Source organism: Acanthopagrus latus, chromosome 6 (assembly GCF_904848185.1).
Source record: "Acanthopagrus latus isolate v.2019 chromosome 6, fAcaLat1.1, whole genome shotgun sequence".
NCBI lineage: Eukaryota > Metazoa > Chordata > Actinopteri > Spariformes > Sparidae > Acanthopagrus > Acanthopagrus latus.
The window spans coordinates 32,689,361-32,716,674 of NC_051044.1; the positions used below are offsets into that span (position 1 = coordinate 32,689,361).

Consider the following 27,314-nt stretch of genomic DNA (forward strand, 5'->3'; position numbering starts at 1 on the left):
GTGTATATGTGACTGTTTACATATGCATGTATGTATAAAAGAAAAAAGAAAAGGTTTATTGTATCCCTGTAATTGGTAGTATCTTGCACTTTTCAATAAAAATATTTGGGAAAAAAAATAAATGTTTTTACATCAAGAAGTGTCACAAAAAACAGACAATCAGTGTTCAAACAGACGCACTGCACGTAACGTTAATTTCCTCTTAACTTTCCCCTTAAGTGCCGAATCGGAAGCTGGTGAATTGGAGGCTAACTTCAGTGTCGTCTTTTACAGGAAGGTGCTCCTGTGGAAACTGTGCAAATATGCCCATAGAAGTTGAAAATATCTGTTGTTTGGAGATACCACAGGTAGCAACCACACAGCTAAACTGAAAAGTTATTTGTCTCAATTTGGCTACTGTTTACACTTATAAATTACAATGACATTTTCTGTTTGTTATTTACTGTAGGTGAGCAGACGTCTGCAGGAGGTGGATGAGGAGGTGTCATGTATGACTGATCATCCTGGGTTGGAGCCTGTGTGCCTCAGTGTTTACTCCTTGCAGAATGCCTGTCAGGTATACAGAGCTGACTATGGTCCGCTACAGCTGAGAGGAACACACCAGTAAGTTGTTCTTTGTAAAATGTCAAAGAATAAAAACCAAAGATGTTATCATCGCTTGTTTTCCCTCAGCAGGCATAATTTTGCAACTGCAGTAACACATGACACATTTAAGTACAGTTTCATATATCCATCCATCCATCCATCCATCCATCCATCCATCTTCTTCCGCTTATCCAGCACCGGGTCGCGGGGGCAGCTGTCTGAGCAGGGACACCCAGACTTCCCTCACCCCGGACACTTCCTCCAGCTCTTCTGGGAGGATCCCAAGGCGTTCCCAGGCCAGCTGGGCGACAGAGTCGCTCCAGCGTGTCCTGGGTCTTCCCCCATCCAATATACTGGATTTGTTATTTCTTCCTTTGTATAGTTTTCATAAACAGATATTGTGCATATTTTTTTATGTATTCACACGGGTCATTTTTGTAGACACACACAAGCATTTATTTACATGCAACAATGCACCCCAAAACAATAATTAAACAATAATTCAAACACAGGGCAAACCTATCAGGCAATCAACATCAGAAAAATTGTAATACACAGTTTAAATACATTTCTGCAAGACTAAACATTGTGTCCATTGTTTATAGTCGTTACAGGTATCTACCATATGGCAGTTTTGTGAGCTGGTGCTGGGGCTGCCTGGGACGCAGAATCCGGGTAGTCATTCCAGTTTGTGTGGTCCTACGCATCTGCAGAGAGTTTCCTGATGCCGAAGGCCACAACATTGGATTTAGACTGGCCCTCGGTTGAACCTGGACACATAACTGGCAATGACCTCCTCCTTGTCAGGATGTTCATACCGGGCGGTCAAATGCTCTGGGACTGGGATGGCCAACATCGCGTCTGTGTATGGTGTAGGGTCAACCAAGACTCTGGCAAATATGAGGTCCATCATGTCAGCAACATACCCTGTTTCATAAAACACAAGAACAAAGATCATTTTTACTTATGTTATTATTTTTACAAAATAATACAAATGTCCTAAATACATCCTGGTACTTGCCACCAAGTTATTTAGTTATTTATTTATTTATTCCTTTGTAAGGTTGGGGTTTTTACCGGGATTTGTTTTTAAAAAATCTTTTAACACATGAGAGCAATTACCAGTACAACAAGTTCAAAACATGTTTGGTTGAAAAAAATTCAAAGATTTTAACACTAACGGAGTGTTGGCTCTGTCTTGTGGGCTTTGGCTCTGCACTGTCCCCTCATAGCCTTTGGAAAGTAGACCTTGTAGAGAGGTACACCTTCCTGGGTTTTGGCCTGTGGTCTGTCTGCATTTTCATTGTAATACATGGCAGCCAGGTACAGTCTGGAAGTACACGGAAGACAAAATCACAGGTGATCATAATAAAGCACAGTTTAGGCTGCATCTCACAAAGTTTGAAGTAACCCTAGTTTGATTTACCTGCACAGCATTACAATAAAGGGAAAAACAACATTCTTTGGGACAAAGCGAACGATCACACTATGGAATGTCTCCACAGATGAAGTCTGGTGGTGAGGGCTCAGTTTTGCCACATCCTTCAGAGTTCTTTTGTTGGCCAACAGCTTTTTGTCAGGTTGAAACACCTAAAACATTCATAAAACAAAGACTAGACGGAGAAAGAAAGACAATCAAACGATCAGTTTTACTTGCAAGGAGAACAGAGTGTGTGCAGTCTCCTACACCCCAAACTGCTCTGCTGCGCTCTCTGTTCTCCTATCTTTTATTACCTCAGTGTGGTTACAAAAAGTTATAGGGAGTAGCTCTTGCACATCTTATTTTCTTCAGTGTAGACATGTTAGTATGCATTTCTTCTTTGAAGTAGAACATAATGAAAGTTTCTCTTATCTGGTTACGAACCAGCTGCACAGCGGGGTCGTGAACCAACTGTCACAACATATATGTTATTTCTCTTCACAGGCAGAAAGCTGATTTAGCAACAGTTGATATTGCAACACATCAAATAAGCGAGTGATAATATGTACAGTAATTCCAACACTTTTCTAATTTGTAGAAAACAATAACAAATGCATATTTTAAAATACAATAAAGTAATGTATATTATTGACAGTATTCATGGTGAATTTCCAAAATATCACATCACTAGGTGTAGTTGTCTGTTATGCAAAATGTGTGATCACTATTTAAAACTGAGGAAAAATGATGTAATAACTTTTAGTCCATCTATTAGTGCAACACCTGCTCTGAGCCATTTGTTTTTGTCCCGTGTCTGGTGGAGCTCATGCAGGCACTTGGGCTAAAGAGGGTCATCGTGTGTGTGGACGTCCTGCACGTGGTTCAGGACTGAGGTCCATTTTGCGACTCTCTCTGGCCCAGTGGATGAGGCAGCTGCAGTCCTGTAGATGTGATTGTTGATGCTTCTCATCCACTTCTGTAGTTTCTGACACTCTTTCTCCTTAATGATCTTGCCTATTTTCTTTGAAATCCCTAAAGTTCATATAGATACATTCCTTTCATTTATAATTGATTGATCAGTCAGCTGCAGCATTTCATAATCAATTTCAAGACATGTTGCGACTTTCCAGTCCCTTAAAGTCGCTTGAGAGGTAGAATAGGTCCTGTATATTTGTGACACGCTGTTGCTGATCCAGAGAAGCACGCTGAGTCCAGGTAAGTTTCAACGGATTTAATAACAAACGAGACTTCAACGGCTTTCAATGTTACACACGCGCACAGATGGAAAAACGTGTACACTTATTATTTGCGTAATGTGTATCCAAATGAAAGAACAGAACAAAAGCGGTCAACAAAAATTACGGCTACCCCTCTTCCTCTCTCCATCCCCAGTGCAGGTGACCCAGGCCCTATTGTAACCTGCGCCTGTCATCTAAGGTGCCCACGTGACGCCCATGTGACGCCCATATCGCCATGACAACCAAACCAAGTGTGGCTCCTACAACACCAGCCCCTAATTATTAAGTTAATCTAAATAATTACTCACATAGTAGGAGACATACATATGAAAGAGACTTTCAATAACAAAGCTCCACACTTAATGTTCATCAATAATCCATGCTTAAATCTTCTTTCTTCATGAATCATATCTCTATGACTCAAAAGTCCACAGTCTCATCAGTCAAAATCAAACAGTCAAAATCCAGCAAGGAGAGTCTAGTAACAGTCCAAACAAAGTCAAAGAAGTCACAACTGAAGCCAGCATGTCCTCAAATGGCTTCAGCCTCCTGCAGAAGGCAAACCTTTGTGATAGGCCGGTCCAGGCAGCTGCTCCGGGTTTTAATCCGCACCTGACGAACAAATCCTCTTCGGTCGGGGAAGGTCTGTATTACTCGTCCCACAGGCCAAGAGTTCCGAGGCGCCGTGCTGTCCATGATGATGACCAGGTCTCCCACGACAAGATTCCTCTTCACTCCTGTCCATTTCTGACGCTCCTGCAGTTGAGGCAAGTATTCCTTCACCCATCTCCTCCAAAACAGGTCAGACATATATTGAACCTGTTTCCACCTCCTATGTGCATAAATGTCTGAGGGTTCAAACACTCCTGGTGGCAATGTTGGTGAGGTCTTCAACAGTAGCAGGTGGTTTGGTGTCAGTGCTTCCAAGTCATTTGGATCCATGGAGGCTTTGGTGATTGGTCTGCTGTTCATTATGGCTTCAATCTCACAAAGCACTGTGTGAAGGCTCTCCTCATCCAAGTTTTGTACTTTCAAAGTTGAATTTAGAACCTTTCGAACAGATCATATCAGCCGTTCCCAAGCTCCTCCATGATGTGAGCCTGCAGGTGGATTAAAGCTCCATTGAATTCCCTTTTGAAGCATTACATTGTGAATCTGCACCTGGTTCCACTGTTCGATGGCCTTCCTCAACTCTCGTTCAGCTCCTACGAAGTTCGTTCCATTATCAGAGCGCAGCTCCCGAACTTGTCCTCTCCTCGCAGTGAAGCGCCTGAGTGCATTGATAAAAGAGTCGGTGTCCAACGATGATGCAACCTCAATGTGTACTGCTCGGATGGCAAGGCAAGTAAACAGAACACCGTATCTCTTTACCATGCTCCTTCTACTCTGGACCTCAAAAGGTCCAAAGTAGTCAACTCCCACACGGGTGAATGGTGGTTCATCTGGAACGATTCTTTCACAAGGCAAATCTGCCATCTGCTGGTGAACTGGCAGAGCATTCAGGCGACGACAGGCGATACACTTCGCAAGCACTCTCCTGATAGCTGAGCCCACACCAGCTATCCAGTATCTCTCTCTCAACTTAGACAGCATATGGTTACGACCACCATGTCCCACTTCCTGATGTACATGTCTAAGTAAGAGCTCCGAGATATGAAGATCTTTTGCTAGGATTATAGGATGTTTCTCTTCCACAGGCATAGACAATCTACTGAGCCGACCACCAACTCTCAGGATTCCATCTTGCAGCTGTGGACAGAGCTTATGGAGGTGACTGGACTTCTTAACAGGTTGCCCTTTCCCCAGACTGATTAGCTCTTCAGGAAACCTCTTTCCCTGGCAGAACTTGATGATGGTTAGCTCAGCCTGGTCCAGGTCTGTCACTGTAAGACTCCTGTGCACCGCTGTCCTCTTAAAATCCTTCATCTGCCTCTCCACAGATGATGCCCGTTGTTCCTTGTTGATGTCGGACTGCGCAAAGGTCAGATGTAACTGTCTTCTTTTCTTTACACAGGACATGAGCCAGCTTTTAATCCTCAAGAGCCATGCCACAGATTTCTTTAGAGTTGTCCAGGAGGAAAAGTACTCAATCAAGCGAGTTACAGGTCCTTCGCTGGCCTGGACAACATTCACTGCAACTCTTTTGAGCTCAGGGTCGCCAAGTGAAAGGTGATTGAGATCTCCCTGCTCGACAGGCCACTCGCTCTCTGGCTGCAAAAGAAAGTGAGGCCCTGACACCCATGTAGCATCTGTGATGAACACATCAACTTTCACTCCCCTGGAGGCTATATCTGCCGGATTGCTGCTGGTGTCCACATACCTCCATTGAGCAGAACAGGAAACCTTGAGGATTTGTGAGACCCGATTTGCAACAAAGATTTTGAACCGTGAAGTCTCGTTCCTGATGTATTTCAAAACAGATGTGCTGTCCGTCCAGAACACAGAGTCCAAAAGGTCCATCTGTAACTCTTTCCTCCACAGCGTGTCGATGCGGCTGGCCATAGTTGCAGCGATAAGCTCCATCCTGGGGATCGTAACACATTTCAAAGGCGCTACTCTGGCCTTTCCCATCACAAATGCACTGTGTACTTCAGAGTTCTTGGTTTTCAACAGCAGGTAAGTCACTGTTCCATATCCGTGTTCGCTGGCATCACAGAAATGATGTAACTGAGCTAAAGTAACTTCTCCAAAGCCTGGTGGCTTCAAACATCTGCTCACCTCAAATTTGTCCAACAGATGCAGCTGTTGCAGCCACTCCAACCATTCTTTAGAGACCGACTCAGGCACAGTGTCATCCCAGCCTATCCCTCTCCTGCACAGGTCTCTCAGCATCTTCTTTGCTGTTAAAACCACAGGGCTCAGCATTCCAAGGGGATCGTAGATGGAACTGACAGTCGAGAGGATTCCTCTTCTGGTAAGTGGTCTATCCTTCAGTACAATTTTGAACTTGAAGGAGTCCGATTTGATACTCCATTCCACACCCAGCACCCTCTCTACAGGTAGCGAGTCCAGCTCCATGTCCAACCCTTCTGCACCTTTTGCTCTGTGGTTCTCTGAGATGGCTTCCAGCACTCCAGTCCTATTACTCATCCATTTCGTGAGTGAAAATCCGCCTTTGGAACACAAGGAGACCAGGCTCCTGTAAAGCAACACTGCTTCCTTCTCTGTGGCTACTGACACAAGGCAATCATCCACATAAAAGCAGTGCAATAGCTTTTCCACTGCTTCCTCACTGTAGTGATGCCCGTAGTCCTCTGTACACCTTCTCAGAGCGAAATTGGCACAACTGGGAGATGATGTTGCCCCAAACAAATGCACCTTCATCCGATGTTCAGTGGGTAGTTGACTCGAATCCCCCTTTGGCCACCAGAGGAATCTGAGGAGGTCTCTGTCATCAGGAGGGACGTGTACCTGATGGAACATGGATTCGATGTCAGCCATGATCACAACTGGTTCCCTCCTAAATCGGGTCACCACTCCAATCAGCGAGCTGGTAAGATCAGGGCCCTGCAGAAGGTGAGCATTCAGCGATGTTCCTTGATATCTTGCTCCAGAGTCAAACACAACTCTGATCTTTCGTTTGGTGGGATGGTAAACTCCATGGTGTGGTATGTACCATACTTTTCCATCGCCACGGTCCAGCTCCTCCTCAGGCACCTTCTCAGCATAACCTTTAGCCAGAATGTCGTTTATAAACATGCTATATTCAGTGTGAAACATTAAGTCCCTCTGAAACCTTCTTTTCAAACAACACAAGCGCTGCTCAGCAATTCTCTTATTGTTTGGCATGCTGATGTCAATGTTCCTTAAAGGTAATGCAATCTGGTAATGCCCCTCCACCTGTTTTACTGAGCTGGTGACAAAATCCAGGAACCTTTGATCCTCTCTTGACATTGCGGGTTGCTCATCAATGCTGCTTTCGGGGAAGTCATTCTTATACTGTTGCTGCCAGAGGTCATCCAGGTTCACGACAGAAACTCTGTTGACAGTTATTTGTGGATGCTCCCAGTTAACAGTCTCTCCATTGTTTCCTGTCAGTGGACCATTAACCGTCCAGCCCAGCAAAGTTCGAATGGCATATGGTCCATCATCCACACTACACACGACTTCCAGTGGTTCCAGTGCTTTAGGAACATTGGTTCCTATAAGCAGCTCTATTCCTGCATCAATCTGGGGTAAGTGAATGTGTTTCAGATATGACCATTGCTTAATATCTCTTTCAGTAGGGATATTTCCTCTGTGCACCGGCATGGACTCCTGTGTGTAGGCTCTTGGCAGCTCAAGAAAATTGTCCCCCTCCAGTGCTGCAACCTCCAGTCCAGACACGATGTTACTGCTTACAACTTTCTCCTGGCCCATGGTTCGAAGGAGAATGCGGCCCTTCCTCCCTGTGAGGTGGAGCTTTTGCATTAAGCTCTCAGTGCAAAACACTGCAGTACTCCCCTGGTCCAAGAAAGCGTAAGCAATGACAATTTTGGCCCTTTGTTAGATTTAATTTGGACCGGAACAATTGGCAGTTTGCAGTCCTGGTCTCCAGCCCCTGTAAGACCACTTGACACCAGTGTGTTGTCAACATGCAGCTCTGGCCTCCTCTCCGTCTGCTCAGGATCATTAACGGGTTCCTTGTGAAGTATAGTGGGATGTTTAAGGCTACACCTTGAACAGGAAATCCTTTTACGGCAATCTTTACTGATGTGCCCTGTACACAAGCAGCCGAAACAAATGCCATTTTCCTTCAAGAAGCCTATTTTTCTCTCATGAGGCATTCTTCCCATTTGTACACATACATCTAATGTGTGTTCTCCTCCACAGCAGATGCATGCTTTCCTTCCCGTTTGTTTAATTTGCTTTTCTTTCCTTGCAGACTGATGTTTGTTCTCCACGGGGCCTACAGTGGTAGCAAAGCTGCTCCCTTTGTTTCCAGGACGAAACTGTGGCTTGGGTCTGTTTATTCCTCTATTCATGGTTATTGGTTGAGAATCTTGTATGTTGCCAAACACCGGATCTGTCATGATTTTCTCTTGCCTTTCAATGAAGTCAACAATGTCTGTGAACTTGGCTCTCCGGTTGTATCGTTCCTGCAGCTCACAGGCACGGTTTCTCCATTTATCTCTAAGTTTGTAGGGAAGTTTTTTAATGATGCTCAACATGTTGGAAGGCATATCCATATCCCAAAGATACTGCACATCCTCCATGGCATTGCAGCAGGCTCTGAGGAAGAGGCTGTAGTCCTGCAAGACCTTTACGTCTTCTGCTTTAATTGGAGGCCATGAGAGGGCTTTATCCATGTAAGCAGAGGCAACCCTTTGTTCGTTCCCGAACTGCTCCTTTAATAAAGCTCTTGCTTTTGCATATCCTCGTTCTGGATTCATGTGTTGACAGCTTCTTACGAGCTCCTTTGCATGACCTTTTGTGTGTTGTTCCAGAAAGTACAAACGATCGCAGCTGTTAGTTGTGTTCCTCTCAACCCCATTCTCAAAAGCTTTGATGAATGTGTGATATTTCAATGGATCACCGTCATAAATTGGAATCTCTCTCTTAGGTAGAGATGAGAGGCATTGCTGTTGCATTAGCAATGTTGTTATTTCGTTTTGCTTCCTCATGATGCCAAGAACGTCATTTCTGGTTTCCAGATCCACTGTGTTAAATTCTTGTTGTCCACGTGAATCTTGTGTGTTAAATGGATCCATATGAAATTGCACTTGGTTTTGTTCATATGAAGTTGTATTTGTTTCATTTTGTTTAGGAATGAATTCATCTGCATTGATATTGAGTAACTGTTTAGATTGTGCCTTTTCAAAATATGATTTCATTCCATCTGAGACCTTTGATGTCCTTTTTCCACTTCCACAATTTCAAGTTTTGCCATTTTTTCTGCAATTTCAGTGTCCAGTTGCAGCTCTTCTCTCCTTTTGCGCAGGCGTTGCTCCTCTTCTTCCAAAGCATGTTTTTCCTTTAATAATTTGTGCCTCATGGTTAAAGCTGCCAACTCAGCTTCCGCCTTTGAACGTGCAGAAGAAGTTGAAGAGCATTTTGACTGTGATGTTTTGTGGCTTCCAACATTTGAAACACTGTCATTTGGGTTAATGTCATCCTCCATTTGATTTGTGTCCTTCAACTTCTTCTGCATGTCCTTTTGAAAGGTATTGCAATAATTCATGATACTTGAAAACCATTCCTTTTGTTTAATGAGTTCATCCTCAGGGAGTAGAGGCAACAGTTGATTGTGTGCGGTTGTGGCATTTTCACACAGTGAGTTTAAATTCCCCAAACACTGTTTCACTTCAGACACATTTTCCCTTTGTTTCATGAGCTCTTTCACTCTTGGTATCAAGCCTTTAATTTTATCAACATCATGTTTGCGATCATTTTGCAGTTTTTCAATTTTATTCACCAGAGCCTTTTCAGTGAGTTTCCTCACCCTTTTCCCAGACTCCATGTCAGAGCACGAGGCAGCGTCATTTGTTTGACTCATTTTGACCCCTTTTCATTCAGTTTTCAGTGAACCGTTGCATTTAAAACCATCCACAATGCACAATCCACAATCCACATATCAAAACAATCCATCTCAACACAGCAGCATCAGCGTTCCTCCTTGAAACATCATAAAGCTTCACATTCACAAGCGACAAAGTGCAGACGTCATTCAGAGCCCAGAGCAACCGTAAAGCACAGACAACGCATATCCGACCAGCATTCCTTCATTCAAATGTTCCAACACGGAGACACTTCGACATTGATGCAATCCGGATTCCTTCTTCACACACATACATACACAGGTAAGCTTACCTGTCCTCCATGACAAATGTATGGCGCGGCGCTTTGTCTTACTTTGTTTGGCACCGCTGCACTTACTGGGCGTCTCACAGATTCCTTTGCGCTGCGAGCGATCACTCTCGTTGATGCCTTTTTGTTGACAAATGTTGCGACTTTCCAGTCCCTTAAAGTCGCTTGAGAGGTAGAATAGGTCCTGTATATTTGTGACACGCTGTTGCTGATCCAGAGAAGCACGCTGAGTCCAGGTAAGTTTCAACGGATTTAATAACAAACGAGACTTCAACGGCTTTCAATGTTACACACGCGCACAGATGGAAAAACGTGTACACTTATTATTTGCGTAATGTGTATCAAAATGAAAGAACAGAACAAAAGCGGTCAACAAAAATTACGGCTACCCCTCTTCCTCTCTCCATCCCCAGTGCAGGTGACCCAGCCCCTATTGTAACCTGCGCCTGTCATCTAAGGTGCCCACGTGACGCCCATGTGACGCCCATATCGCCATGACAACCAAACCAAAGCAAACTGAAACCCAAATTATCCCAAACCAAGTGTGGCTCCTACAAGACATGTGATACTAATTGACTCATAGCTTTACAATGTTACTGTAAGGACATACATTTCCTTTCTTGTTACTCACATGTGATGTGCACAGAAAAGTGCTTTGTGCATAATGAACTTTTAGGAGCAGCTTTTATGTGGATGGATGCACATGAAAATAGGAAAATATACCTTTTGCCATGTGCCACACATCATAGTAGTGGGTGATGTTTCTCTCCCTGAGGAACTTTTGAATTTGTGGATGACGGCTGGTAACAATGCAGTCAAGATTAATGCCACGTTCTTCCAGCAGTGCCAGACTCCTCCTCAGGCCCTCTTTTTCCATGTGGTAACTACCACCAGCCTCATTGCTCTGTTGCCCCAGCACAAAAAAACAAACAAAATAAACAGTATTAGCATAAGCCAAATGGACGTTTTTGAATTTCACTGAATAACCTTGTTACAACTGAATTTTCACCACTCACCTGAACCAACTCGGTGTCCGAAACGGTGTTTGAGTTAAGATCCATTGTTGTAGAACTCCCAAATTTCGCACATCATCATCACATATCTTATTATATGTGTCATAATGTCACTCTACTTTGAACTTAACAATATATCACAAACCTGGATAAACTGCTCTATTTCATTGACGTGTAAATACCTGCAGAGTCGGCTCTCATGTCGCCACCAACTAGAACTTTGCTCTCCTGACTGAGCCGCTGCAGCATCACATCCTGTAATGTTTTCCGCTGGTGAATGACTGCAGGTTCAGTGAAAGATCTGGCATGCCGGCGAAATGTGTTGTACTGAAAAAGTTGCAGCTCCATCGCCTTGAAGACCTGTTGGTAGAAAAAAAAAAACATGTTGACATAATGCATGTAACTTGATCAGAAATACTTCATATTCACAGCAATGAGAATTGTAGGAAATACAGTTGCACATCATTTACCCGTGCAATTTTCAAGGATGCACCTCTCAGGTACCCAGCTGCCGAAAGGTGGAGGTTCCCAGCTGGTGTGCTCCCATGGATAGGCCGGCTATTCCAGTGTGTGTAGAAATCACAATGGGGGCATCGCTGCTCCACGGACAGGAATGGACTATGGATTTTCTGATCTTGTGGGTGGGAGCGGATGATTCTTGTCTATATCAAACAAAAGGAAAACACATTTAGGAATTAATCAGCTTAAGTTCTCTCCAGTAGTGTACTCTGAACCATTACACTCTTTCCAGTTGGTCAATATATGTTTTTTATGCACATAAATATAAGCACAACTACTGATGTAAACAACAACAGTCCTACAGGCGAAAACTGTAGTCATGTACGTTATAGGAAATCTCCAGGACAGTTAAACTGTACTTTAGTTTCCATACAGGCTGATCTCTTATGTATATACACCCTACAATTAAAAACGTAAAGTTATTTCAATATAATTTGAAAAATGAAACATCAGGAGCCAAAAGAACATCGTAAGATCACTATGAATCTGTCTAAAATGTTTCCAACAAAACTGAAGTGAATAAAAATGAATACAATGATGAAAAACGTATGTTCACTTTATGGCAGAACTATTTTATCTAGTGAACTACCATCACCACATGTGCACTCACTAACACACAAACGCTGATATATTGGGTAACTTACGACTAAAGTGTTGACTCTGACAGCGCTGTGACGGACTCTGCAGGATCATAGGTGGGATCCTGCCCCTTTGAAGCTGCCACTGAAGAGCTGCCCTCTAATGGATCGTCCTCCAGCTCCTCTTCAAGCTCCAGACGAGGTCTTTTTGAGGGTCTCTTTACAGGTGTTGAGGAAAAACGGAAAGGGTCTGCAGTGGATGTCCCAACACCAAAATCCTTGCAGGACACAGTAGCCTGAACACCTGTAAACAACAATATCATTTTACTAAAGAAGTCTACACCAGTGGCGTCAAACTGATCCAGTAAAGGGCCACCTGATCAGGTGTGTGACTGTGACAACCAAACTCCCTCGTAATATCATTAACATCACACTTGCTTCAAATGCCATTACTGGAGCGGAGCTAACTAGTTAGCCAATTTCAAGCTGACTTCACCATACTCGTAGGCAACTGTAAATACTATCAAAATGTGGAGACACTTACCTGTGGCTCGGGTGCAGTTCCTGGGTCTCTTATGGTTGGGACTGACCCTTTTACGAGGGTCAGTGTCGAGACAAAGCCAGCTTTGTACTGACCCTCGTTACTGAAGCAGTCCGACCTGAAGTGGTTAGCACACACATACAAGCTAACACGAACCGTAGCTGGCACGTTGTCGTTGAAAATGAAAAGCAACCACTGGCTCTTCTGTTCTTCTGTAGTTGGGACAGAATATAAGGATTTATGTTGATTTGTACAACCAACAACAGAGCAATATGCGTGTCTAGCTTTGAGCGACAACATTGTGAAACACTGCTGTCTCACCGCAGGACACACCGAACTTTACCTCAGGGATGAACGCCCCCCTCTCGGATATCTCCTGTCACCGCGCAGTGGAAGTTGGCCTATGATAATGACTCCTTTTGTTACGTAACTAAAGGAGCAGATTGTGAACAGCCTGTTGGAGTGCCGTGTTACCAGTGTGTGGGCTGCAGAGACCATGCAGGAATCGCTTGTTTTCCTCATTCTGGGAGTTTGCAGGCTCAGGTAGGATCAGCTTATATATGTAGACACCAGAGAAAATGTGGTTTTTATGATATGGGACCTTTAAATGTAAATAGTTACATATAACTTTGTACATTTCAAAAACTCACGCACAAATTTAGCAACAACAATTTATATTTGCATTGTAACTAATGCAATTGGTTCATTAAACATATTTGTGGTTTTCACAGTAAAAAACTTTTTCCTACTCTGATTTTATGTTATTTTGTGATTTTAGGTCCATAGTGGTTATATAGTATGTCAAATTGAAAAAATAACTGTACAGTCACACATTTGAGGTTGTGCTGAAAATAATGACACCAAACAGGGCAAGGTAAACAGTTTTTAAGGTGAAATATAATGGTAAAATCAAAAGTAGTCAAAAACAGCCAATTACATCCCTGATGTCCCACCTTTAAACACAACCTCATTTGGCCATCCATGAAAAAGCTACTTAACCTCCCACTTTTCTATAGGAATACATGCTTCCTACAGGCAATGCACTAGTTACTTATATATACACACACTTATATATCCACTTTACATTCCATCTACCTTTCTTTACCGAACGCCTGCATCAGCCTCCTCACATCCTCACAATGACGATACACACATGCTGACATTAAGCAGTTGTAATATTCGCCATGTAGACCACATTAGCTCAGCGTCTTGGAGCTCGAACATTTGCTACGACATTTACAATTAACTGATTCCAATTACTTGCTGGCATAATGCAGAGAGACTTCTAGTCAGGGCACAGTGGGTCTAAACAAGTGGGGTGGGGTGGGGGGTTCAAATGATAAGTCTGTAAGGTATTAATGCAACATTAAGTCACTTCTTCACCTTAAATAGCAGCTTCGACTTCATGTTGACGGTTCAGTGTCTTGTAATAGGATGAGTGGTGTCTCTGTCACAGCTACTCCACCTCCGGAACTAGACTCCGTCACTCAGGAACTGTGGGACGGCACCAAATTACACAAAATGTCAATGATGAGAGGTTCAGGGATCGCCAAAGCTCCTGCAGTTTATCACCAATTACATGAATGTGTGGATGAACTTTCGACACATCTAACAATCATTGAGACATTTCAGTGCTGACGCGCCGTGTCATGATATACTGATATTGATGATAACTGCAATATTTAAAAATCAAATACTGATATTGTGTCAATGATAATATTGACTTTACAAATTTCAATTGTTTACATCACAGCTTTGCATGTTGGCTGATATTTACTGAACTTTCTGTCCCTCCACTCTAACCAAGGATGCCTGTTGATGACTCTCAGTCCACAAGGCTGGCCAGTTCTCATCTAAAACAAACAAGGAGATACACAGAGGGATAAAAGCATTGTATGCTGTTGACTACTGGACCCACACACACACACACACACACACACACACACACACACACACACACACACACACTGTCTCTGCTGATTGATAGTGCTGCTGTGCCTTGGTTGCTCAGTAAAGAAAGGTGCTAACAAGCTAGCTTTATCTATCTAATCTAGATATAACGCTAGCAAGGTTAGCTAGTGAGTTAGCCAGATTTCATGGTAAAACTATTAAACACTGACTGACGTTGAGAACCTCACCAGCAGCTAGCTAACGTCAGTTACACCAGATATGGCACGGCAGTAAATATAATTCAATACCAACACCAACAATCCCAGGCTGTTACAATATTATCTACTAACCTGGATGTGACTTTCAGGTATGAGGTTTAAGTTACCGTTAGCATCAGGCTCCTTTTCTGTAACATGAAGTGATTCTACATTATGTGAGGTCGGGCTTGATTTTTTGGGCCCGGTCTAAGCTCTACTTCAGGCTAACGTTAGGTCATTGCCTTTCATAATGTTGGCGGCTGAGCGGGCGGAAGATCCAGCATCGCCTTCTCCTCCTGCAGATGCATCATTTCTTTCTAATTAACCTACGTTACATAAGCCTACTTGAACTTGAAGTAGTTGAACTATTGGGGACAAGATCTCTTCTCTAAATATGCAGTCAAATCGTCAGTGTAGAACAACTGCTCATCAGTAACCACTTTAAAACTTACTTCAGAGTGATGTAGTTAAAGTAGGTCCTCACGATCCATTCGTGTTTTGAAAGACGTTTATTCTGCCTCCCGTGTTTGTCTTTCCACAGACGCTACTTTAACATTGACGTGCAGAGACCTGTCAATCAACTGAGGTGGCGTCTGAGGTGTCCAATCAGGTTCCAGAGGTGACCAGCGCTACCAGGGCATCACTGTAGCTCCGCCCCTTTATGAATGTTCATAAAATATTACTTCATGAAAATTCTTTTCAAGAAATTTCAGCCAAATGAAGGCAAATAATTTCAAAAGTAAAGCAATTTCAAATGTGAAAACTGTTTGGTGAGTTAGTGAGTATGTGAGTATTGGTTGTGACTGTGTGACAGACATAATAACTGGCAAGAAAAAAAATCAGATAAAAGTGGGCACCATGAGTGATAGTCGGACGACGAGAGAGGTCTATAAATACGGCTGGAGTTCCTCGCTGATATTGTAGGAGCTAATGCCACTGAGCGTGCTCCCGCTTCATAGCTGGTCGAACCATGCTGCTGAGCATGGGTCCCGCTAACATCAATGCATGTCAGCCCGCTTACAGGACAGGCATTCCCGGCCATGAGTGACGGTAGAGACCCGGCTCCCTGCTCATAGGCCGGGGAAAGCCACAATACAAGCCGGCTGCCAATGCATGATAATGAAGCGGTAGAGCTCCGGTGGGGTTAGTTCCTACTTTTGCAACTAAAGAGGTAGTAGTAGTTGGTTATTAAGTTTTGTATTTCATATCAATGTGAAAACTTTAATGAGTAAATAAATATATATTTTTTATTTTACTCTCTCATTCCGACCGTGTAATAATGCTAAACCATTTATTTAAGGAGTTGTCGTCACTTCATGTGTAAATGGTTCAAAGGGGAAAATATTTTTTTTTTTGGGGGGGGGACATTAGAAAAAAAGTGATGAAATCAGAGCCTGCATGCCTTCTAAATGTGGCAGGTTGATATAACATAGTTAGATTGTGTTCTTTAATAGTGGTGTCACTGAGTCCTTGTTTTGTCATTTGCCAGTTCCTCATGATGTGACCCTGCCTGCATTTGGGGTGTCGTGTCACGTGAGCACTGACTGAGCTGATGGTGGGTTGAGGGTTTGTTGTTGCTCATGTGAATCTTAATTTGTATTATTCAAGAGTATTACATAAGAGATATTCTCCTTTGAATAATGTTTTGTGTATCATATGATTTTTTTTAATTTAATTTAATTTTTTTTTTTTTTTAAAGAGAATTTTTTTTTTTTAAATCGATGACCATGCAAATGTTTCTAATTTCCGAAGTTAAAATAAGGACATAAAATGTCTCCTGCTTCACTGTTTAGTCCATTCTCTGTTTGTCTCAGTGTTTACTTGCATACTTGACCATGATTGGCTTCCAACAGTTGTGATGTCGTGGCTGAGGTCACCGTGATCGTACAGGTGTGTTGTTTTTATTCTTGTACCTGTACAGTATGTAATGAGTTTGAAGAATCACTGGAAAATCCTGACTATCAACTTAGTTGGGCATTGGCAATGTCCTCTAGCAACGCCAAAGCAGCTGCTGTATCATGTGGCACAGTCATCACGCAATGCATAAAAGTAGGCAATTATTGATGTATGGTTCATTCATAGTGTGATTTATAACTAAATCACTTTTAAAAGATACCAGCATGAATGCAAGTCCTGCAACCAAGTGTCCCTCACTTGAACTCAAAGATAGGCTTAGAAAAAAAAAAAACCTCTTTCAGTCTGACACAATCTCTGAATCAAAATTATTTGGTATTTTTTTCTCTCTCTCACCATAGTTATGTGAAAAAGGAAGGACGTCATCTTCATCAAAACAAGATGAGAACGTTATCGTTGTCCCTTTTCTTCTGTCACGTTTCATCACCAGGTTAGATCACATTATCAGTAATGATATTCAGTGTTAAGTAAAGGTTAAATAAAAATGAAGCAGTTCATAATAAATATGACACACACACAAATAAAGAGGACAAACAAACACCGCTGGTTTGTGGAGGTTTGTGATGGAAAGAAGAAGCTAAATGAGCAGTGATGAAGCTGCTGTAACATATAAAGACGTTGTTGTTGAGCGTGTGTGTGTGTGTGTGTGTGTGTGTGTGTGTTGAAGAGTATAAAGAGTGTATAAAGACTGGGTCCCGCTGTGTTACTCAGGCTGCACTACAGCATCTATTGACAGGCGCGATCCCACTACTGAGCGGCACGGGGGCTTTGACCTGCTCCGTCTCCGACCTGGGCCGGTGCACCCCTCCTTAGACGACCTGGTGGTCCCGGGCTCCCCCAGGAGCACCATATCGATCCCGAACTTAGTGCGGACACCCGATCGACATAGTCCGCTGCAGCTCAGAGGTCCTGAGCTCAAACGATCCTCCAGCCTCAGCCTCCCGGGAGCTTGGATTACAGGAGCGCGCCACCGCACCCGGCGAAGAAACTCTGCGTCATAGAGGGTCTGCACTTTGACTGACGTGACGTCACCAGGGAGTACCCTCAGGTGGCATTTATCGAACCACCAACCTGCATCTGCAGTGTGGACTCACATTACATTTCTCATGGGAACGATTTTGCAGAAGACTACTCTTGGCATAGGACATACTTTTACTCATTCATCAATATTAATATTAATATAGATAACAATAATAATAACGATTATTATTAACAACAGCAACAACAACAACAACAATAATAATAATAATAATCGTTATTATTATTATCGTGCATTTTATTTAAAAGCTCCTTTCAAAGCACTAAAGAATACCGCATATAAGAACAACACTACAACAGAAACAGGACACAATTCAGTGCAATGAGAATAAATAACTAAATATGTATGTACACAGTAATATAGAGCCAGGAGCTGGGCACACAATTCATACTCAGCAGTCCTCACTATACAGGAAGTCAACCAGGCCGGGTTGGGCAGGGTGAGAATAGCGCAATAAACTGGAATAACGAACAGGCAAGTGTGTTTTATTTAGTTTTAGTTTTATTTTATTCATTCTTTTTTTAGTATTTAATTATTCCACATTTACACCGAATCCTCTTCTGCCTTCTGTGCGTGTCCTTAAGTGCTTTTAATGGCGCCTTTAAAAAAAAAAAAAAGCATCATTATTATTTATTAGTAGACATGCGGTTGTCTAGAGCGCCACATGCTGGAGGGCCGCCGCAAATTAAAGAAAATGATTTTCTTTTATGAAAATAACAAATGAACAAAGACAGACAGAAAGAAAAACAAACTGTGTCTCCCTGTTGTTTGTCATGTACACTAGGCACCTCTGATATGCTGACGCTATGGGCTCACCAGACCACACCCCTCTTTTTCGCCGCGCGAAGCCGTTATCTGCGATGGCCGAGCGGTTTAGATAGATGTCACTTCGAGTGTTCCCAGTGCGCATGCGCTCAGCCGTTGAGAATGGAGGTTGGCAGGTTCGAGTCCAGGAACGGACCAGACTACGCGAGGTGTGCGCCCCGTAACTACAGACAGACTCCGCTGATCGTAATAAAAATGGCTGTTTGAACAGAGTTGTATGAACGACTAAAGAGGCTTACCACACTGTGACTGCTGATAAGACACAGGTGGTTCTTTAGAGTGTGAAAGTCACTCCTGAGGACCTTGTTTGACTCTGCTGTGGCATCGGCTGGTTTCTACAAGTCAGCAGCAGCATGGACACATAAACACAGACGCCTCATTGAGCGGGTTGGCCCGTTGCAGTGATACGTCGACGTCGCCGTCATATTGGATGTGGCAGCTCAGCCCCGTGAAGTAATACAAGTCAATGGAGTGAACTTTAAATAATGCTCCTTTTTACAAAGTGCTGTAAGTTAATGCCTCTCATTTACACATAGACACATGCGCGACTATCTTTGATAAACAGATTAAAACCATAAACAACGTCTGTAACGTTCTCTGATGATCTGATGGTTAACTGCTCCTTATATATGTTCAGTGTACAGGTAGGCACCAAACCTCAGTATGTATTTTATGTTTTTATGAGTGTTTACAGCTGCCAATGTATGTATCGCTGTTACTGTGTTGATACATGACAGTTAAATATTGAATCTGTGTTATAATAACCAGATCCTGACATGTAAATGTGACATTTGTGGGATTAAAAAGCACCAACGTCATTTCTATAAATACAGTATTTTTGATCATCTAATAACAATCATGGAGTCTGCAAATCAACATAAGAAACTGACACTGGTCTGCTTTCTTTTCTGTTAGCATTATAAAATATGAAATATGTTGCCTGCTCAGCTCTCCGGCCGCTGTCACTCTGGACCTGCTCCCCCCGTCTGCTCCGTTAATCCCGCTCAGGATTCAGCCTCCTGGACTGCTCCCACCTCCTGAACTCTTCCCCTTCACTGACTCTCCCTATCTGGACCATCCCAGCCCTGCCCCAGATCCAACCTAGTAAAAATGAGCTAAATCTGGTTTGAGCATTTTTGCTTCCCTGTCTGTGTCCGCATCTGGGTTCACTGATTCTCTGAAAAATGTGACTAAAGGCCTTGAGATTTACACTCGTTAGACTTTGGTGCCCCCTTGTGGGAGCATCAAGAAGACACTGTAGAAGCTCTGACTACCTGATTACAACAAGAAACAAAACAACCATTTTTCATCAAGCAAATTTAGATCAAAATAGCAAAAACATACATACAGCGTGCATATTGGGTGTGTATGAGTGTGTATGTCTCTGTCCATGTCCGAGGGGGTGGGAGGGTTGGGTTCTTTTAATTATCTTCTCCTAACTTTATTTTGCTGTTTCTATTTTTCTGCTGTTGTTTATTTCTGTGAGGCACTTTGAGGTACTTTTTTCTGTATGAAAAGTGCCATATAAATAAAGATTGATTGATATTGTACAGCCATGTACATATGACTCTATACTCTTTATACTTCTCAACTATGAAGGACCCACGTATAAGAATGTAATGTCACCTCTGAGATAGAGAAACTGTAATTAGTTAGGTGAGCACCAAAATAGTTTCTATACAGATAATTAGCCTCATGATATCACAACTGATCATTGTCAAAACAAAACAGGGAAATTAGCAACATTACAGCAGCAAAGGAGAGCAAAAACAGAGCATCAATTAAAAACAGCACTAACGAATAACTACAAAAAAAGATTAGACATATAGATAAAAGTGAAAAGCAGTATTCACAATATAAACAACATGAATAAGAAACAAAAAACTCCCAAAACAGTGACGCTATTGCACAGTGACAAGAGTATTTACAGCATTTCACACAGGGTGGGGGCAGCTCTCTACCGGGGATAATAGCTTAGCTGTCGCCCCCCTTTCTCCCACCACCTGCACTGAGACCGGTGGGCATCCATCAACAACTTCAGACACTGACTTCACCACATCAAAAATAACTACATTTACTCAGAGTTCAATACAGCGCACATAAAATGTAAATCTTGCATCACTCCTAATGCGTGCAGACACACCAGAGGGCTATTCCATAAAGGAGGTTCAACTAACTCTGAGCCTAACCCTGAACTCTGAGTTGACTTACCCTGTGAAGTGAAACTCTGAGTTTTCAGTTCCAGAACAGCTGATCTGAGTAAGGTAAGTCGACTCTGAGTATGTCAACTCTGAGTTGAGCTTGTGCCTGATGACTAGTAAAAAGCCATCATCAGTTGAGCTCCGATACTGTGATTCACCATGGCAACAGGGGAGAAAACAGGAAACAGACATTTTCTGGGAAAAAGTAACACGGCTGCGGCCGTAATAAAACTCACTGACAGAGTTGTAGATGCGGTCGTCTTTTCATTTTGAATTTAACATCACTTTCTTTTATATTAGCCTTTGAGAAAGTGGTTGAATGTTGTTCAGTGTTTTATTTTATTTCATTTTAGGCTATTTCATTTAATTTAAATCGGCTGAAAATGAAATACAGAAACAGTCTCACGATGGCTCCTCACTTTGGTTTTATTTCACATATTAAACAAAGTAAAAGTTTATTCAGTGGATATTTTAACTTGTAGTAGCTTTTACCACCAACAGATAATGTTTAACACACATCTGTGTCCTAACATCCTGCTGAGTAGTTGAACATGAAGTGGTTCTCACCTCCACCTCCACCACGTCCGACAGAGGCTGAGGAGCTGATCCTGAGTCAGGCTGCAGGGTGACCAGAGGCTGAGGGCGTCACTCACCCCCAGGACCCAACATTAGAGGCAGACACACACTTACTGTCCACAGATTGAACTACAAGTCATTTAATCTTATACTCAATGCAGCAGCAAACTAGAAACACGGACTCTGAAATTACGCTGTTGGACAAAAATACAATAGGCTACACTGATGGTTACTTTTGTAGTTATCTGTGGGAAATAAAGAAAGCCAAATTAAATGTGAGTTATTTCTCTTTCCTGGCTGCTTGAAGGTGTTTGATTAACCTGCGAAGTGATAAAAAAAATAAAAATAAAAATAAAAACAAACAAACAAAAAAACAAAGAGGATTTCTCCTCCTTTTTGAATTGTCCGTATACCAAGAACTGTCGAACGCCCTCTTCCTTGTTTCATGTCGAGTTCTTGGGAACATTTTCAGACACGGCTGAACAGGACCCTCCTCTCTGGATCTTGAGATGTCTAGAATACATATTGAGTAGTTATGGACACACATCGCATGGAATAAATACTGAAATACTTCAATACAAGATGAAGTAGTGTGGCTCACAGTGGCTAACTTGTAGGTTGATGTGTAGAGCTTTTGCACAGTGAAAAGCTTCTGTTCAATGTAAGTGCAGCTGAATCTGGACCTTAGGCTAATTAATGCCATTAGTAGCACCTGTATTTGCCAAACTATATCATGTCAGAATAGCTGCTGTTCAAAAGGTTCACAGATAGGTTAGTAAGTGTGGGCCTACCACTTGGTCCTTTAGGTGCACACTATGTGGAGCTTGATGTGGATGTGGGGGTTCAGTGGCATCTCCTCCTAGCAGCTCTGGCTCACTGTCTTCCTCCTCAGAGGCAGACGTATGTGTCACTCTCAACAACTGAGGAAACTGCATTGTGAAAAATACAGATGGCGTCAAAATAAAACAGCAATAAAATAACATCACACACACAATCATCTACTGTTACAAGCTGAGTCAACATTCATAATTAGGCGCAATCTGTCAAAATCATCTATTGTTACAGAGTGAGGCCAAACTGCTCAGTGTCCTAACTGGGCATGCAGTTTACTGCCTCTGGAAGCTCTGACCTGGGGCTGGTAGACTGGGTCCTTGTGTCTGACCACACTGACCTGCCTGACTAGCTGCAGCTTCAGAGCTGCCAGGGCTGCTGACATTGGTGCTGGAGTCTGTCTGGACCTGAGCTGTGCCTCATTTGTGCTTCTTAAAAGAAAAAAGCCTGAAATATCTCCCTTCCTCTTCATTCTTATCTGTCCTCATACAAAATAAGACAGTCTGGTTACACCCCGAGATTGTGTCTTAAACTATTCATCTTCATTCTCGTGCTATAGCTTATTTTATAATCAACTGTCAGCCTGGCTACTATACAATTAAACTGGATAATGTAATCTTGTCAGCACTAAGTAAATCGAAAGTTACGTATGTAACTACGGTTCTATGAATCCTGGATGACCGCCAGAGGCGGTGCTTCAGCACTGAATGTCTCCATCTCGCGCATGCGCAGGTTGAGTGTTAATACCAACAAAGTCACCCGTGACCCCTGACGATACCGGCTAGCCTATATCTTCCGGTGACGTCAGAGGATCTGTTCCTGCAGAATCTTCTCGCGAAACCACAAGGATTCTGAGTGACAGAACGCTCTGGCGGTCATCCAGGATTCATAGAACCGTAGTTACATACGTAACTTTCGTTCTATTTCATCCTTACTGACCGCCAGAGGCGGTGCTTCAGCACTGGATGACCCATAACAACAAAGTCACGAGGAATGCCAATACATACCTCAGTGAGAGGAAGCAGTAGAGGTGGGCAACAGGGCCACACCCAGTGGGTGGGGAGTGGCCACATTCACCCGATAGAACCTGGAAAAGGTAGTTGGTGATGCCCACGATGCCGCATCACAGATATCCCCCAGGGGCACACCACGCAGAGCCGCCCATGATGTAGAGACAGCCCTAGTAGAGTGGCACCTCACCACGGATGGCAGGGGGCGACCACTGTGTTTATATGCCTGGGTGATGGCATCCACAACCCAATGCGACAGTCGCTGTTTGGAGAGGGCAAGGCCTTTCTTAGGACCACCATAACAGAGGAACAGCTGTTCTGACCGTCTCATGCTTGAGGTCAGAGTTATATAGGCTCTTAAAGCCCGCACGGGGCACAGCAGTCCTAACCTTTCCTCCCCTGCAGGGGGGATAAACTGTGCCAGGTGGATAGGTCGATTAAGGTTCGACAGTGACAGAACCTTAGGAAGGAAAGCTGTATTCGGCCACAGAGTGACCCCTGAGCCATCTGAGTTCCACCTCAGGCATGAGTCACTTACCGAGAGAGCATGTAGTTCCCCAACACGCTTTGCTGAAGTGATGGCAAGGAGAAAGGCGGTCTTAGCAGACACCCACTTCAACTCTGCCTGCGCCAGGGGCTCAAAGGGAGGCAGACACAAAGCATCCAGCACTAGGGGTAGATCCCATGCTGGAATTCTCTGTGCCTTCGGGGGTTGTAACCTCAGGGCTCCCCTTAGGAAGAGGGACACAAGTCTGTGGCACCCCACGGTGCTGTCATCAACTTGGGCGTGTCGAGAGGAAATGGCCGCCACATACACCCTCAAGGTAGCAGGGGACCGTCCGCTGTTCAGGAGTGACTGTAGGAACTCCAAAATTTTTGGGATTGTACAGTGCACTGGGTCCTCACCCCTGTCCGAGCACCAGGCGGAAAACAGTTGCCACCTGTTCTCATACTGCATCCGAGTAGAAGGTGCCCTAGCATTCAGTATAGTATGCTGGACGGTGTCTGAACACTCTGTCAGCAGCGGGTCGGGCCCTGCAATGGCCAGACCCAGAGCTGCAGGCGATGAGGGTCGGGATGCCAGACCTGGCCCCCTAGCTGAGACAGGAGATAATTCCTGTCGGGGAGACGCCACGGTGAGCCGCGGCAGAGCCTGTGCAGCAGGGGAAACCATGTCCTCCCTGGCCAGAAGGGAGCTACCAATAGCAGCCTGTGGCCCTGCTGGAGGACCCTCTGCAGTATTTGAGGAATCAGAGGCATTGGAGGAAAGGCATAGAGAAGACCCTCTGGCCAATCGTGGGCGAGAGCATCCTGGCCCAGAGGGCTGGCCTCCTCTGTCAAGGAAAACCAGAGGGGGCAATGGGTCGACTCTTCTGTGGCAAAGAGATCCACCTCTGCCCTGCCGAAGACGTCCCAGATATTGAGCACCACCTCTGGGTGGAGCCGCCACTCCCCCGGGGGTGGCTTGCGACGTGATAGGAAGTCTGCAGCCCGGTTCCGTTCCCCTGGCAAGTACATCGCCCTTATGCTGGCTAGGCGGGGGGCCGCCCACAACAGGAGGTCCCGGGACACCTGCAACAGTTGTGCAGACCTGGTTCCCCCTTGGTGGTTTATGTGAGAGACGGTTGAGACGTTGTCCGACCGTACTAGCACATGCCTCCCTCTCAGGAAGGGAAGAAAAAGCTGCAGTGCCATGTGCACTGCCCGTAGCTCCAACACATTGATATGGTCCGAGCGGTCCTGTGCAGGCCACAGGCCTTGAGCTGTCCGGTTCTGCCACACAGCACCCCACCCTGAGCGGGATGCGTCTGTTGTGACAGTCTCCCGATGGGATGCAATGGAGCCCATGGGCATGCCCTGAAGGAGAAATGATCTCTCCCTCCATGGGGCCAGAGCAAGGAGGCAACACCTTGACACTTTGAGCTTCCTGTCCCGGTGCCGCTTGGCATCCAGGTGGAAGCTGTTTAGCCACCTCTGAAGGGGACGCAGTGCCAGCAACCCTAAGGGGACCACGGTGGCAGCCGCCGTCAGCTTGCCTAAGAGGCGCATATACTGGACGTAGCGCAAGCGGCGGCCCTCCTGGAAGAGGAGAAGGAGGTGGAGGATGTCGTCCACGCGCCGAGGTGATGGACAGGCCTTCATGGCAACGGAATCCAGTGTCATCCCCAGAAAGAGTGTGTTCTGTGAGGGGACCAGGCAGCTCTTTGTGAAATTCACTCTGAGACCGAGCTGGGCCACATGTGAGAGGAGAGTCGCTGTATCGCTGGTCACCTGAGACCGGGACGGCGCACAGACCAGCCAGTCGTCCAGATACGGCAGGATCTTCATGCCCTGCGCCTGCAGGGGTGAGAGGGCTGCCGCCACACACCTGGTGAACACCCGTGGGGAAAGGGAGAGGCCGAACGGGAGCACCCTGAACTGAAAATGACGGCCCTGAAAGGCAAACCGCAGAAATTGTCTGTGGTGTGGTGCTATGGGGACATGAAAGTATGCGTCCTTCAAGTCTATTGAAGTAAACCATTCCCCTCTGGCAACAGTACGCAGAACCTCTGCAGTACTGAGCATGTGGAACTTCAACACCTTCAGGAACCTGTTGAGTCCCCTCAGGTCGAGGATAGGGCGGAGTCCGCCATCTTTCTTTTCGACAAGAAAGTAAGTCGAATAGAACCCCCCGGGTGACAGGGGGTCTACTGGCTCGATGGCACCCTTGTCCAGGAGGGCGGACAACTCCTGGTTGAGGGCATGGGCTTTTGCCGGGTCGCGTATGATGGTAATCCTGACCCGGCCGAAGGCTGGGGGCCGGCGTCGGAACTGAAGTTTGTACCCGTGGGTTAAGGTGGAAATCACCCAAGGGTCCGTGGTGGTAGCAGCCCAGTAGCTGAACTGCTGCTGGGAAAAACAGCCGACGACCGGCCCCGGATTCTCAGCGCCTGGTCCCCCGGCCTCTAGAGGCCCTGGGGGGACGACGGGCAGCGTCAAAAGTCCGAGGTTGTCTGGAGGGTGGACGTTCGGGGGCTCGAAAGCCCTGAGGACCTCTTTGAACCGGCTGTTGAGCCGGTGGCTGAGACCTAGGGTAGCCGCTGGGGAGAGTCTGTGGCTGAGAGCGGCGCCTGGGGGGAGCTGAGGAGCCCCCCGGCCTGCTGGGAGGAGGCATACTCCTATGTAGCCCAGAGAGCTGCTGTCGCGTCTGCCTGGCCTGGACTGTGCGCTCAAGCGCCTCTACAGCAGAAAGTCCCTCCCTCAGGTGTTCGAGGCCAAGGCACGGAGGACACATATCATGACCATCTTCAGACTGCAGAGGGGCCAGACAGGCCGAGCAAGAGTGGTCACCAAGCATGGTGACAACTATTCAAATACAAACCAACTGAGAAAGACAACAGATGCTGGGAGAGGGAGCGAACGCACTGCCTTCACCAGCAGGTGTCGCACAACAAACACAGTTAGTCTTAGTCGCTAGCACATCTGCTAAGTACAAGGGCAACAGCACCCGCCTATGCTGGGAGCGGGAGCGAGAGCACTGCCTTCACCAGCAAGGGTCAGGCTGCTACGCAAAAAAAACAAACCAAACGGCCCAACTGCAGGTGCCACAATAAAATACTTAAGTAGGCCGAGGAAAAAACGCCGGCAAAACTGCCAGAGAAAACAAAGACAGCTCAGGATGCAGCTTTTACAGAAAGAAAATATATATATATAATAATATACACCTGTGATGGGAGCGGGAGCGCACACACTGCCTTCACCAACACGGGAAAAAACTACAACGAAAAGCGGGTACAAATTGTACAGATTACTCGCAGATATAACGGTAGTACAGATGTCGGGAGAGGGAGCGAGTACACTGCCTTTACCAACATATAAGAGTACAACAGAAAACGGATACAACCAACGGTGTACCGATTACACAGACAGTAGGTCAAGCGGGCAACGCTAGCTGCTAATGCCCACCAATAGCAGCACAAATGTCGGGAGAGGGAGCGAGTACGCTGGCTTCACTGACATAAAAGACTTGAACGGAAAGCGGGTACAATCAGCGGTGTACCGATTACACAGACGCTAGGTCCGGCAGGCAATGCTAACGCTAGCGCCTGTAA

At 44.9% G+C, this 27,314-nt stretch overlaps 2 protein-coding genes and 3 long non-coding RNA genes across 12 annotated transcripts; 2 read left to right on the top strand and 3 right to left on the bottom strand.

Moving 5' to 3' along the window:
* Nucleotides 1-5,827: 5,827 nt before the first annotated feature.
* Nucleotides 5,828-8,898, top strand: LOC119021623. Of its 6 annotated transcripts, none has more exons than XM_037102028.1 (4): nt 5,828-5,859; nt 5,980-6,340; nt 7,282-7,418; nt 8,108-8,898. In XM_037102028.1, exons 2-4 carry the CDS (start codon nt 6,125-6,127, stop codon nt 8,514-8,516), a joined length of 762 nt encoding a protein of 253 aa, XP_036957923.1. In that variant the 5' UTR covers nt 5,828-5,859; nt 5,980-6,124; the 3' UTR covers nt 8,517-8,898. The 6 variants fall into 6 exon arrangements, with proteins under 6 accessions (XP_036957923.1, XP_036957926.1, XP_036957927.1 ...); XM_037102031.1 differs by lacking the exon at nt 5,828-5,859 and having other exon boundaries at nt 5,886-6,157; nt 6,229-6,759; XM_037102032.1 differs by lacking the exon at nt 5,828-5,859 and having other exon boundaries at nt 5,886-6,157; nt 6,229-6,340.
* A 2,208-nt stretch (nt 8,899-11,106) lies between these two features.
* Nucleotides 11,107-15,419, bottom strand: LOC119021627. The gene is made up of 7 exons (XR_005075687.1): nt 15,280-15,419; nt 14,458-14,533; nt 14,064-14,174; nt 12,684-12,892; nt 12,206-12,443; nt 11,513-11,704; nt 11,107-11,402 (listed from the first exon to the last, which is right to left on the bottom strand). It is a non-coding gene; the product is annotated as an uncharacterized LOC119021627 (long non-coding RNA).
* On the top strand, nt 14,656-17,695 carry LOC119021634. 2 transcript variants are annotated; one of them, XR_005075697.1, is made up of 5 exons: nt 14,656-14,937; nt 15,369-16,382; nt 16,681-16,717; nt 17,083-17,171; nt 17,453-17,695. It is a non-coding gene; the product is annotated as an uncharacterized LOC119021634 (long non-coding RNA). The 2 variants fall into 2 exon arrangements; XR_005075695.1 differs by lacking the exon at nt 14,656-14,937 and having other exon boundaries at nt 16,171-16,382; nt 16,642-16,717.
* Nucleotides 17,696-21,208: 3,513 nt separating this feature from the next.
* Nucleotides 21,209-22,840, bottom strand: LOC119021631. 2 transcript variants are annotated; one of them, XR_005075691.1, is made up of 3 exons: nt 22,554-22,840; nt 22,174-22,311; nt 21,209-21,895 (listed from the first exon to the last, which is right to left on the bottom strand). It is a non-coding gene; the product is annotated as an uncharacterized LOC119021631 (long non-coding RNA). The 2 variants fall into 2 exon arrangements; XR_005075692.1 differs by lacking the exon at nt 22,554-22,840 and adding an exon at nt 22,512-22,530.
* Nucleotides 22,841-23,866: 1,026 nt separating this feature from the next.
* Nucleotides 23,867-26,560, bottom strand: LOC119020706. The gene is made up of 2 exons (XM_037100244.1): nt 26,380-26,560; nt 23,867-26,291 (listed from the first exon to the last, which is right to left on the bottom strand). The coding sequence occupies exons 1-2, from the start codon at nt 26,558-26,560 to the stop codon at nt 24,241-24,243; spliced, it is 2,232 nt and encodes a 743-aa protein (XP_036956139.1). The 3' UTR covers nt 23,867-24,240.
* Nucleotides 26,561-27,314: the final 754 nt, after the last annotated feature.